The 12,639-nt window shown below is 71.2% G+C and overlaps 4 protein-coding genes across 4 annotated transcripts; 2 read left to right on the forward strand and 2 right to left on the reverse strand.

Moving 5' to 3' along the window:
- Positions 1–19: 19 nt before the first annotated feature.
- SSH3 (slingshot protein phosphatase 3) lies at positions 20–3,514 on the forward strand. The gene is made up of 9 exons (XM_086771610.1): positions 20–399; positions 638–826; positions 1,010–1,103; positions 1,173–1,301; positions 1,374–1,417; positions 1,695–1,844; positions 1,925–2,125; positions 2,456–2,714; positions 2,801–3,514. The coding sequence occupies exons 1-9, from the start codon at positions 20–22 to the stop codon at positions 3,512–3,514; spliced, it is 2,160 nt and encodes a 719-aa protein (XP_086627736.1).
- A 1,500-nt stretch (positions 3,515–5,014) lies between these two features.
- POLD4 (DNA polymerase delta 4, accessory subunit) lies at positions 5,015–5,812 on the reverse strand. Its single transcript, XM_086771609.1, is given in 4 exon segments — positions 5,015–5,147; positions 5,307–5,418; positions 5,518–5,554; positions 5,556–5,812. Coding segments are annotated over 4 exon segments (357 nt in total). The 5' UTR covers positions 5,739–5,812; the 3' UTR covers positions 5,015–5,122.
- A 980-nt stretch (positions 5,813–6,792) lies between these two features.
- Positions 6,793–9,954, reverse strand: LOC147596166 (glycine N-acyltransferase-like protein 3). Its single transcript, XM_086771602.1, is given in 11 exon segments — positions 6,793–7,027; positions 7,029–7,132; positions 7,135–7,259; positions 7,342–7,360; positions 7,363–7,461; positions 8,429–8,482; positions 8,485–8,548; positions 8,629–8,769; positions 9,283–9,534; positions 9,631–9,734; positions 9,834–9,954. Coding segments are annotated over 11 exon segments (1,272 nt in total). The 3' UTR covers positions 6,793–6,838.
- Positions 9,953–12,592, forward strand: LOC147596167 (glycine N-acyltransferase-like protein 3). The gene is given in 6 exon segments (XM_086771603.1): positions 9,953–9,980; positions 9,983–10,206; positions 10,428–10,535; positions 10,650–10,776; positions 10,868–10,985; positions 12,190–12,592. Coding segments are annotated over 6 exon segments (1,008 nt in total).
- Positions 12,593–12,639: the final 47 nt, after the last annotated feature.

A 12,639-nucleotide genomic window follows, 5' to 3' on the forward strand; every position in this document is an offset into this window, starting at 1 on the left:
TGGGGACACGGGCGCTGCCATGGGCACGGGGAACGTGGGCACCACCACGGTTGTGGGGGACGTGAGCATGAGAGATGCGGGCACCACCATCGTTACGGGGCACGTGGGCACCACCATGGGCACAGGGGACGTGGTCACTGCTTTGGGCACAGGGGATGTGGGCACCATCGTGGTCATGGAGGACGTGGGCACCGCCACGGTCATGGGGGACGCAGGCACCACCTTGGGCACAGGGGACATGGGTGCCACCACGGTTATGGGGGACGAGGGTGCCACCATGGGCACAGGGGACGTGGGTGCCACCACGGTTATGGGGGACAAGGTGCCACCGTGGGCACGAGGGACGTGGGTGCCACCACGGTTATGGGGGACGAGGGTGCCACCGTGGGCACAGGGGACGTGGGTGTCACCACGGTTATGGGGGACAAGGGTGGCGCCATGGGCACAGGGGACGTGGACACCACCACGAGCACAGTGGCGGGAAGAAGTTTGGGCAGGGTCCACACGTGACCCAGCCGTGCCCACGGCCTCTGCGCGCCCGGGAGAGGGGACCCAAACCGGGGTGGGGGACAGCGTCGGCGGGGAGCCGGCGCCGCGCAGCGGCGCGTGGCGGGCGGTGGCAGGTGGCGTGCGGCAGGGCCGTGCTGCAGGAGCTCCACCGCGCCTGCGAGGAGGCGTCGCGCGGCGGCCACATCCCCGGCGGCCCGGCGCTGGCCTGGGCCCGCGGCTACGCGGCGGCGCTGGCCTCGGAGCAGAGCTGCCTCAACGAGTGGCTGGCCATGGCCGACCTGGAGTCCGTGCGCCCCGCCTCGCCCCCGCCCCTCCGGTAAGCCCCGCCCCCTCGCAGCCTGCTGGCCAATCAGCACCGCTCTGGGCTGGGCGGGCGATCGGGTGGGGCTGTGAGGGCGGAGCAGGGTTTGGGGTGTGGCTAAGGGGGTGGGGCTTAATGGAAAGGGGAGGGGCTCGGAAGCGGAGGAGGCGGAGCCTGAGCGGCGCGGGCGCACGCCAGGCCGGCGACGCCGGAGCTGTCGGAGCAGGCGGTGCGGGCGCTGCTGCGGGACGTGATGGCGGGCGCCGACCTGGAGAGCGTCACCTCCAAGGAGGTGGGTGCACGCCGGGCGCTGGGGTGGGGGTGCGGCGGGGACCACCCCTCACGGCGGCACCGCGCCCAGGTGCGCGAGGAGCTGGAGCGGCGCACGGGGCGCAGCTTGGAGCGGCACAAGGATTTCATCGACAACGAGATGCTGCTGGTGCTGGCGCAGATGGACCGGCCGTCCCGCGTCTTCCCGCACCTCTACCTGGTGGGCGCGGCGGGGGGGTGGGGGGTGGGCCGGGCGGGGCCGGTTGCACCCCTCACCGCCGCCGCCCGGCAGGGCTCCGAGTGGAACGCCGCCAACCTGGAGGAGCTGCAGCAGAAACCGGTGAGCGCGGCGCGGCGCGGTCATCACGGGACGGCCCGGTGGGGCGGGCGCGGGGTCGCGGCGGGACCACCCCACCCCCCCCCGGAGCGGGGCCGTGGCCGTCGTGGGACGCTCGGCGGGGCGGCAGAGGGACGCGCCCGGCTGGGGGGGCGTCGGCTGCTTGCCGTCAGTAGGGACCAGAGTGAACGCGCGCGGCGCCGCGGTAGGGCGGGCACGGGCGCCCCACAGAGCCCCCACCCCGCGCCATCCCCGCCCCCCCCCCCCCCCGCGCCGCAGGGTCACCCACATCCTGAACGTGGCGCGGGAGATCGACAACTTCTTCCCGGCGCTCTTCACCTACATGAACGTGCGGGTGTACGACGAGGAGGCGGCGCAGCTGCTGCCCCACTGGAACGACACCTTCCTCTTCCTCTCCCGCGTGCGGTCAGTGGGGTCGGGGGTGGCGGTGTGGGGCAGCAGGGCGAGATGCCGGTGGATACTGGGAGCACCGGGTGTCTCGGCAGGGCCGGCGGGGGCCGGGCGCTGGTGCACTGCCGCATGGGGCTGAGCCGCTCGGCCGCCACGGTGCTGGCCTACGCCATGAAGGAGTTCGGCTGGTCCCTGGAGCGGGCGCTGCGGCACGTCCGCCGCTGCCGCCCCGGCGTCCTGCCCAACCCCGGTTTCATGCGCCAGCTCGACTTCTACCAGGGCATCCTGCGCGCCAGGTGGGCGGGGCATCGGCGGACCACGCCCCCTTCGGGCATACTCGGGGGGGGGGGTGCTGACCCCTTGGGCAAGGTCTGGTTGGGGGGTGGGGGTCTGCTGTGGCCACGCCCCCACGATGTGGGTGGGGTCTATCACAGCCACACCCCCGCGGTGGGTGGGACATGTTATGGTCACGCCTCCTTTACGTGGTGGGTGGAGCTTCTATGGCCACGCCCAGGGTGGGCTTTGATGGGGTCCCAGCCTTTCCTCCTGCGTGGAGGCGGAGCCTGTGGGAGCCCCGCCCCACCGCTGACTTTTTTGGGGGGGGGGGGGGGCGGGGGGCATGGCAGCCGCCACAGCAGCCTGTGGGAACCCAAGGCGGCGGAGAGGCCGGCCCAGCCCGAGGAGGGTCCCGAGCGCCCGCCGGGGTACGAGGGCGACGGCCTGTCCCCATCCCCCTCCCCGCAACCCCCGGAGGCGGCGAGCGGGGCGGGGCTGCTGGGGGCCTCCCGGCGCCCCCGCATCTCCCTCTGCGCCGTCATGCGCAGCATCAGCCAGCTGGAGACCCCCGAGCCCCCCGAGCCGCTGGGGGAGCCCCTCGCCGGGGAGGTGAGCGCGGGGCAGGGCTGGGGCTGGGGGAGGTGGGAGGGGGGGGGGGGGGCGGGAAGAGCCTGAGCCCCCGTCCCCCTCCGCAGGTGTTCGCGGCGGCGGAGGCGCCGGGGGGAGCGGGGGACGCCCCCCCGGGGGCACGGCCCTCGTCCCGGCCGCGCCGCGTGGTGCGTCAGGCCAGCCTGGACGGCGGCCCCGGCCCCGCCTGCGACCACGCCCCGGCTGCCACCACCTCTGACTCCGCCTCCTGCCCCACCCCTGCCCCCCACCCGCCCCTCACCCCACCCCCCTGCCCCCTAACGCGGGGGCGGGGAGGGGGAGGAATGGGGCAGAGCACCCCCCATTGCCATGGCAACACGGGGGAGGGGCGGAGCCTATGCCTGCGGAAGGCGTGGCACGCCCTGCCCCCCCACACACACACTGCCTGCACTTTGGGGGTGAGGGGGCAGAGGCGGCCCCACCTCACTCCCCCTCCCCGCACGCACAGGGCCCCACTGCCGCCCCTCACCGCGCCGGCACTGAGAATAAAGCGTGGAAACGGCTGCCCGTGGTGTGCGTGTTCCTGCGGGGCCGCCCGCCAGGCCCTGCCGTCAGTAGGGGCCAGAGTGAACGCGCAGCGCCGCCCGCTGCGTGCGGGGAGGGCGGAGTTGGGCTCCGGCGCCATCTTGTGCGGCGGTGCGCATGCGGGCAGGGAACTACAACCCCCGGCATCCCTTGCGCGGCGTTGGGGGTGCGCATGCGTACTGGGCACCTTCCTGGTTGCTATGGGAATCGGGCGGAGGCTTGAGCTAGCGGCCTAGGCCGCGGCCGGGAATGGGACGGGGAACCGGGAACGAGGAGCGCGGCGGGGCGGGACACCGGCACCCCGAGTTTTGCTCTGCCCCCTCGCTCGGATCCCGGAGCCGGGCCAGGCAACAACCTGGGCCCCTAGGATGGGGGGGGGAAGCGCCGCCAGCCCCCTCAGACCCCCATCCCGTGGAGGGGACGCAGGGCAGAAGGGAGAAGGGGGGCGGCCCTGCACCGCTCCGCTGCAAGTTCGGGCTACAACCCATCCGTTTTATTGATTTAAGCACCACAGAGATAATAAATTAAGTAATCAATAAGCTAAATAATTAACAGGACACATCCTATCATTAGTTTATGATTAAGCGAGGCCGCACACAGCAAAGCCACTAATTACAGCTCTTCATCTTTCGAATCCCGCAGGACTGCTGCCGAACGACGGCTCCGTCGCCCTTCCCGCCTGGGGCCTGGGGGAAGGGTCCCCTCAGAGTCCCCATGGCCTGGGGGGCAGGGTCCCCATGGCCCGGGGGGGAAGGTCCCCTCGCAGCCCCCGTGGCCCGGGGGGCCGTGCCTGCCAGACCCGGCTCTGCAGGCGGACAGCACATCATCATCCACACCCCCAGTATCAGAAGATCCCCCCGCTTTGCTGACCTTTACCTGGTTTTTCACCTTATTCTCCACTTTTTTTTTTTGCATTTCTGGGCTTTTTCCTACCCTTCCACTTCCTTTCTCCACCCAACAGCCTGCCCCCAATGAATTTTTCTCCACAGCTCCCACTTTTGTTCCATCCGTACCCAAATTCGATGTTTTGGCTATTCCCAGCCAGGTAAGCTCGGCTTTGTACGGGATTCCCGGCGCGGTCACCGAAGAACGGGCGGCTTCGCCAGCGTCCGCCCGTCCCTTTTCTCCCATCCTTGGGGCGCGTTGGCGAGCGGTGCGGTCCAGGCGTGGTCCGGAGGTGAACCCCACCCCGCGGCACCCCAAACCCCCCGCAGCGTCACGTACGCGGGGGGCCGGCACGGACTGGGGCACGGCGGGCACCCCACGGCGTTCGGCACGTGCAGCGGCTCCAACGCCGGCGGCGTCCTGCCCGTCCCGGCGCCCTCCGTCCCCGTGGGTGCCCCCGCGGTGAGGACACCCTGTGCGGAGCCTTCCAGCGGCAACCGGCCCCCGCCCCACGGGACGACCCCACCACCCCAAATAAGCGCTGCAGGCCGTCCCCCGCCTGCCCCACTGGACAGCTGAGCCCCACTCCCACCTCGGGCCAGGCTCTGGGGCAGGAGCACCCCTAGGAGGGGACAGGGACACCCCATCGTGAGGGTGGCGGGGGGGGGCGGGCGCGACGCGTGTCTGCCCCACAGCAAGGGGATCTGTGGGGCGCAGCGGGGGGGTGACACTAAACTCTGTGACCGGACATCCGCCTGGCTCGCTCTGGAGTGGGGAGACCCCACAGACAGCACGCGGCAGCCCCCCGCCTTCGCTCACAACCAGCCTTTTAATCCGCCCGGTGCCCCCCACTCCCCGGGGCTGCGGCACGGCTGCGGACGGCCTGGGGGGTCGGGGGGTGAGGGGAGCAGGGGGCCCCCCCCCAACTTCACTCCTCTCTCCGCGTGGGGCGCAGCGGCTCAGAGCGCGTACTGGTGCCAGAGGCTGTGGGGGGCACAGCAAGGGGGTCAGCGGCCGCCCGGTGACCCCCCTCACCCCTGATTTTTGGTAGCGGGTGATGCGGGCAGGGTGGGGGGGGGGGGCGCAGGGAGAGGAAAAGGGGGGGGAAGTGAGGGGTGCCCCCCCCCCCCGTTTTGCACCCACCTGTAGGTGACATCGGGGTTGTCCCCGTGTTCCAGGAGGGCGTCGCGCACGGGGTTCGGGGGGCTCAGCCCCAGCGCCTGCGCCCGCTCCCAGCGCTGCAGCCGGGTGATACCTGCGGGAGTGGGGGGGGCGTCAGGGGGGGCCCGTGGGGGTGGGACACGCACACCGTGGGTTTAAGGGGGGTGGGGGGGGGAACACCGTGGGCTCTCACCGGTGCAGGGCCCGAACTCCCACGCCAGGTCAAAACGGCCGCAGCATCTCCAGGAGGGCCGGGTCCGGGGGGGCCGCCGGGGATTCCTGCGTGGGCGGCGAGGCGTGGGGTGGAGCCCGCGGGCAGCCCTGGCCCTTCACCTCGCCCTTGGCCTTGCCCCGGGCTCGCTGCGGCCGCCGCCGCCGCGGGAAGGAGTCGGTGATGCGCCGGGGTCGCTCCATGGGCCCTGCGGGGGAAACGCGGCTACCGGTAACCGGGCGGCCGCCGCCACGCTCCGCCCACGCCCCTCGCCGGGCGGAAGCGGCGGGGCCGGGCGGGGCGGGGAGGGGAGGGGCGGGGGGGCCGGCCGCTGGCACCCCCCCGGCTGTCACCGCCACCATGGGCTCTGCCCCCCCCCCCTCAGCTGTCCCCGTCACCCCACGCACTGTCATCTCCACGGTGGTCCCCATCACTCCACGCCCTGCCACCCCCCCGGCTGTCACCGCCACCCCACGCCCTGCCACCCCCCCGGATGTCACCGCCACCCCACGCACTGTCACCCCCCTGGTTCTCCTGCCACCCCACGCACTGTCACCCCCGTCTGTCACCGCCACCCCACGCACTGTCACCCCCACGGCTGCCCCCATCACCCCACGCACTGTCACCCCCACGGCTGTCCCCGTCACCCCACGCACTGTCACCCCCCCCAGGCTGTCACCGCCACCCCACGCACTGTCACCCCCCAGCTCCTCCATCACCCTGTGCTCTGCCACCCCCCCGGCTGTCCCCGTCACCCCCACAAGCCGCGACTCACGCCGTGCAGCCGTCACCCTCTGCCCCAAGCAGCGTTCTGGCCGTGTCCCCCCCCCCCCAACCTCCCCCCCCGCCACCACCACGGGAAGCGCAACCGGTGACCCACAGGCGCTGTGCCCACCCGTCTGTCCCCCTTAACCGTGGTGACACCGTCCCAGGGGGGACACACACAGCAGGTGCCACCGCTGCAGATGCGCCTGAGGTTATTTTTCAGCCCTCCCTGGGGGGGTTGGGGGGGGGCGGCTGAGAATAGATTGGGGCAGGGCTGCGGTGCGTGACCCGGCACCGAGGGACAGGGTGACTCCTCGGGGGGGGGACACGCAGCTGCAGTCCCTCGGCGGTGACACTACGCCGAGGTCACACCGAGCCAGGTGCGAGCAAACTGATGCCGGAGGGAGACGCAACCCTATAGCAGCCATCAGAGAGTCCACACCGCTCTTTGGTTTTTCTTTACTGCTCCGTGAGATTCTTTTTTTTTTTTTTTTTTTTTTTTTTTTTTTGGTTCCGGCGAGGTGACACGTGGCGGGGCTCAGGGTCCGACCTTGCCCAGGCCGGGGTTGTGCAGGACGAAGCGGCAAAGCCCGGGCAGTCGCTGGTAGCCCAGCTCCTCCTGCAGCCGCTGCATGCCCCGGTTCCCCGTAGCCGTGTGCCCGAACGCCGGAAACCCGCGTGCCTGCGACCGTCCGGCGGCCAAGCTCAGCACGGCCTGCATGTATCCGCCGCCTTCGATGGGCGGGTAGGGTGTAACCGTTGGCCCCCGTCCCGAAAGCGTCGGTCAGCACCCAACAGACGGGGTCCCCGGCCTGGTCCCGCAGGCAGAGGCTGGGAAGCGCCCCAAAAGCTCGGCCAGGTACCGCCGGCTGCGCCCGTTGCCCCCGTACGCCCACGTTTCGTTCAGCAGATCCGCGTCGGCCGGGCTCAGCGAGTCCGTTCGTAAGCCGGGGTCCAGCCTGCGGCGAGGTGGGGGGGGGGCCGTCAAGGAAGGATTTGGGGGGGGGGCTGGCGGCGGGGCGGGGTGAGGAGGGGGCTCACCGGGGCTGGGGCATGGTGCTGGGTCGGGGTGCCAGTAGGTGTGGTATTCGGTGACCTCCAGCTCCACGCCCTTGCGACCCGCGATGGCCTGCGACGCCGTGGCCACCTCGTCCTGCAGCCCTGGGGACGGTGCCGGCGGGGGGGGTCTTGTGTCCCCAGTGCCCCCAGTCCTGCCCCCAGTGCCCCCCCAGCAGCCCCAAATCCAGCCCCAGTGCCTCCCAGCACCTCTAAATCCAGCTCCAGTGCTCCCCAGTGCCCCCCAGCACCCCCAAATCCATCCCCAGTGCCCCCAGCACCCCCAAATCCAGCCCCAGTGCTCCCCAGCACCTCTAAATCCACCCCTAGTGCTCCCCAGTACTCCTAAATCCATCCCCAGTGCCCCCCAGCACCCCCAAATCCAGCCCCAGTGCCCCCCAGCACCACCAAATCCAGCTCCAGTGCTCCCCAGTGCCCCCAGCACCCCAAATCCAGCCCCAGTGCCCCCAGCACCCCAAATCCAGCTCCAGTGATCCCCAGTGGCCCCAGCACCCCCAAATCCAGCCCCAGTGCCCCAGCACCCCCAAATCCAGCTCCAGTGCTCCCCAGTGCCCCCCAGCACCCCCAATCCAGCCCCAGTGCCCCCCAGCACCCCCAAATCCAGCTCCAGTGCTCCCCAGTGCCCCCCAGCACCCCCAAATCCAGCCCCAGTGCCCCCAGCACCCCCAAATCCAGCACCAGTGATCCCCAGTGCCCCCCAGCACCCCCAAATCCAGCCCCAGTGCTCCTCAGCACCCCCAAATCCAGCTCCAGTGCTCCCCAGTGCCCCCCAGCACCCCCAAATCCAGCCCCAGCGCTCCCCAGTGACAGCACCCATCAAACCTCAGCACCCTATATTGTGCTCCCACCGCTCCCTAGTGCCCCCCAGTGTCCCAAATCCAGCACCAGTGCCCCCCAGCACCACCAAATCCAGCACCAGTGCTCCCAGTGCCCCCCAGCAACCCCAAATCCAGCCCAGCGCTCCCCAGTGACGGCACCCATCAAACCTCAGCACCCCACGTCACACTCCCACCGCTCCCCAGTGCTCCCCAGTGCCCCCCCAACCCCACACCGAAAATGTGGAAGGCGCTGTCCCAGCGCAGGCAGCCGGGGCTCTCCAGCAGCGCCGGTAAGCGCCCGCGTCCCGGTAGAAGGCGGCGTGCATGTTCCTGTAGCAGTCATCCACCGGCATCTGCCGAGCACCCATGGGTGCCCTCAGCCCACCCGGCACCTGCCGGGGCACCCTGCCCACCCACCCCCCCACCCCCAAACCGTCCCCGCCGGCCACCTCGCCGCTACGCGCGCCAGGACGGCGCCGAAATTGGGCCAGGCGTCCACCGCCACCTCAAACTCCCCCGGGTTCCCCCGGTTGATGTTCAGCACGGCCCCGTAGACCTGCGGGCAAAATGGGGGTCAGAGGGGCAGGGGGGCAGATTTTGGGGTCCCCAGGGCTCCCCGAGTCGGCACAGCCCAGGTGCACCCCACAGCACCCCACCGCCCCCCCAAAAAACCACCCTTTCCCCATAGGGCCTGGTGGAGGTGAAGGCAGAGGGGGCGGAGCCTAATGCCAGGTTGCCCTCAAGTGGGTGGGGCTAGGGGAGGGAGCCTGGATTGGCTGCGTTACACCCGGCGTGGGTGGGGATTGGCTGGTTTCTATGGGGAGGGGTCTGGGAGGCTGGTATGGGTCTGGAAGAGGATTGGCTGGCTTGTGCAGGTCTGGAAGGGGATTGGCTGGCTCGGAACCAGGCTGGGCTGGATTGGCTGGGGCAGAGTCCAAGTGGGCTGGGATTGGTGGGCCTGAAGCCAGCCCTGGGCGATGCCCAGGAGCTGGACTTGGGCACCCGGGGGGGGGGAGGAGGGGCGGGGAACGGGATGGGACACGGGGTGACACTGGGGTCCCTGGTGGGGAGGTGACATCAGGGTTACTGTCACGGCATGGGGCGGGGGTGACATTGGGGTCCCCGTCATGGCAGGGGGTGGCACTGGGGTCCCCATCACGGCACGGGGCAGGGGTGACATTGGGCTCCCATCATGGTGAGGGTGGCACTGGGTCCCCATCACGGCACGGGGCGGGGGTGGCATTGGGGTCCCCGTCACCGGCAGGGCGAGGGCAGGCTCCTCCGCAGCGCCCCCTCCAGGCACCGCAGCTGGCTCGGGTGGGTCAGGATCAGCATGGTCCTGCCGAGAGACCCTCCGGTCACAGCGGGGCCGGACCCCCCCAGGTGGGGACAGCGTCCCCGTCCCCAGCCCCCCCCACCCCACCCCAGCACTCACCCCGCAGCGGCCGTGGGGTCCCGTGGGGTCCCTGCTTCTGCGGGGCAGGCGGTGACAGCGACGCGTCCCAGGGCCGCCAGCCGTCACGGGCCAGCGGGTGTCCCCTGCCCGGGGGGGGGTGGTGGCCCCATACGGGGGCAAGGGGCAGGGTCCGTGTCTCCCCCCCCCCCCCCAACCCCGGGAGCGGGGCCAGCTCTGCTCACCCCGCAGCCTCCCGGGGACGGGTGCTTGGCTGGGACACCCCACAGCCGCCAGCGCCCCACGTTTCCCCCCCCCCGCCCCCCCCGCGACCCTCGGTGTCACCCCCCTGCCCCGCGGGACCATGCTGACCCTGACGTGCCCGGCCCGGCTGCGCTGCTGGAGGACACCCTGCGGAGGAGCCTGCCTGCCACCCTCCCGGTGACGGGGACCCCAGGGACCCCCCCCCACCTTGCCCCCTCCCTCCCCCCCGTGCTGGTGACGGGGTCGCCGGGGGTCCCCCGTGACCCAGTGGCCACCCCCCGGGGACCTCCACGCCCTCCCCTCCATCCCACCAGTCACGGGGGGGGGGACCCTGGGGACCCCTATGCCCTCCCAGTGACGGGGACCCCTCTGCGTGCCCCCCCCGCCAGCAACAAGGACCCCTCTGTCCCCTCTCCCTGGTGACGGTCCCCAAATGGTGCCCTGGCCCCCAGCACCCACGGAAGCCGACAGCCAGGCGCCGTGGGGGGACGGAGGGACCCGTCACGGCCCCATAGCCCCCCCCCGCCACCCCATCCGTGCCCCCCTCCCCCCCCCAGCGCTGACCCTGTCCGCAGGTCCTGGGGACCGTGATGACGGTGGCCCGGGGCAACCCGGCCTCCCACGAGGTGCTGGTGGACTCCTGGCCCCATTTCGGCGTCGTTTTGACCCGCTTGCGCCCAGAGGTGCTGCTCCGGCTGCACACCCCCCCCCACCCACACACACACGGTGGGACCCGGGTGGGTGGGGGGCTCACGCTCACCCCCGTGTCCCCCCCCGCCCCGTCCCGCCACCCCCAGGAGCACCGGGACCCTCGGGATTTCTACTCCAACCAGTTGACCGTCTACTACCGGGACGAGGGGGCTTGGCGGGCGCTGCTGGGGGGCACCGAGGCGGTGGGTTGGACCCGGGCCTTCCAGATGCAGGGTAAGGCTGGCACGGGGGTCCCAGGCACCCCCCCCCCCCCCACCACCCCCCAGCCCGGGTCACAGCGTGGGTGACGAGGACGCCGTGGCAGGGATGCAGGAGGGGACGTACGAGGCCGTGCGGGAGGTGGCCGAGGCCAAGGGGCTGCGGGTGGACACCTACCGGTACCAGGCGCTGCTGAGCCTCCGGCCCCCCCGGCCACGCGGGCAGTGAGTGGGGGGGGGCGGCACGGTGGCACGGGTGGGGGGGTCCCAGTCACATGCCTGAGTGGCACAGGGGGTCCCTGAGCACGTCCCTGGGTGGCACAGGGGTCCCCAAAGCACGTCCCTGGGTGGCACAGGGGGGTCGCAGTCACATCCCTGGGTGGCACAGGGGTCCCAAAGCATGTCCCTGGGTGGGACAGGGGTCCCAAAGCATGTCCCTGGGTGGGACAGGGGGGCCCCAGTCACATCCATGGGTGGCATAGGGGTCCCTGAGCATGTCCCTGGGTGGCACAGGGTCTCCAGTCACATCCCTGGGTGGCACAGGGGTCCTGGCCACGTCCCTGGTGACATGGGGGTCCCCAAGCACATCCCTGGGTGGCACGAGGGGGTCCCAGTCACATCCCTGAGTGACATGGGGGTCCCCAAACATGTCCCTGGGTGGCACAGGGGTCCCAGTCACATCCCTTGGTGGCACAGGGTGGGGTCCCAGTCACATCCCTGGGTGGCACAGGGGTCCCCAAACACATCCCTGGGTGGCACATGGGGGGGGTCTCCAGTCACATCCCTGGTGACATGGGGGTCCCAAAGCACATCCCTGGGTGGCATGGGGGTCCCAGTCACATCCCTGGGTGGCACAGGGTCTCCAGTCTCATCCCTGGTGGCAGGGGTCCCCAAACACATCCCTGGGTGGGACAGGGGTCCCTGAGCACAGATCTGGGTGGCATAGGGGTCCTGGCCATGTCCCTGGGTGGCACGGGCGTCCCAAAGCACGTCCCTGGGTGACGTGGGGGTCCCAGTCACATCCCTGAGTGGCACGGGGGGGAGGGGGAGGGTTCCAGTCACATCCCTGGGTGGCACGGGGGTCCCTGAGCACGTCCCTGGGTGGCACAAGGGGGTCCCAGTCACATCCCTGGTGACATGAGGGTCCCAAAGCACGTCCCTGGGTGGCACAGAGGGGTCCCAAAGCACGTTCCCTGGGTGGCACAGAGGGGTCCCAAAGCATGTCCCTGGGTGGGACAGGGGGGTCCCAGTCACACCCCTGGGTGGCACAGGTGTCCCCAAACACGTCCCTGTGTGACACAGAGGGTCCCCAAACCCACCCTGGGGTGCAGCATCTCCCCTGTGCCACCCCCCCCACCACGCAGCGGGGGACGCGGGTTCCCTCACCGTCCCCACCCCGACCCCATCTCTCCGCTCCGCCCCACGGCAGGGTGCCACCGGGCCTGCGCCTGGCACCCCTGTCCCCGTCCCACGTCCCGCTGCTCAACGCCACTTGGAGTTTCGGGGGCAACGCCCGCAGCCACCAGTTCCTGCTGGGACTGGTGCGGTCGCTGCCCACCGCCTGCGTACTGGGACCCCGCGGGCGCCCGCTCTCCTGGAGCCTCCTGGACCCCCTGGGCTGCCTGAGCCACGGGTACACGGTGCCCGCCTGGCGCGGCCGGGGCCTCAGCGGGGTGACGCTGGCCGCGCTGGGCGGGGACCTGCACGCTCGCGGCTTCCCCGTTTACTGCGGGGTGCTGCCCCAAAACGCTCCCTCGCAGCGGGCCGTCCGCGCCGTCGGCTTCCTGCCCCAGCCCGGAACCTTGTACATGCTGGTTGTCACCTCCCAGTAGCGGCCCAGTGGGCAGGGAAGCCAGGACTGGGAAGGGGAACACCCCAA

Source organism: Chlamydotis macqueenii, unplaced genomic scaffold, assembly GCF_036417535.1.
Source record: "Chlamydotis macqueenii isolate bChlMac1 unplaced genomic scaffold, bChlMac1.mat HAP1_SCAFFOLD_125, whole genome shotgun sequence".
Classification (NCBI taxonomy): Eukaryota; Metazoa; Chordata; class Aves; order Otidiformes; family Otididae; genus Chlamydotis; species Chlamydotis macqueenii.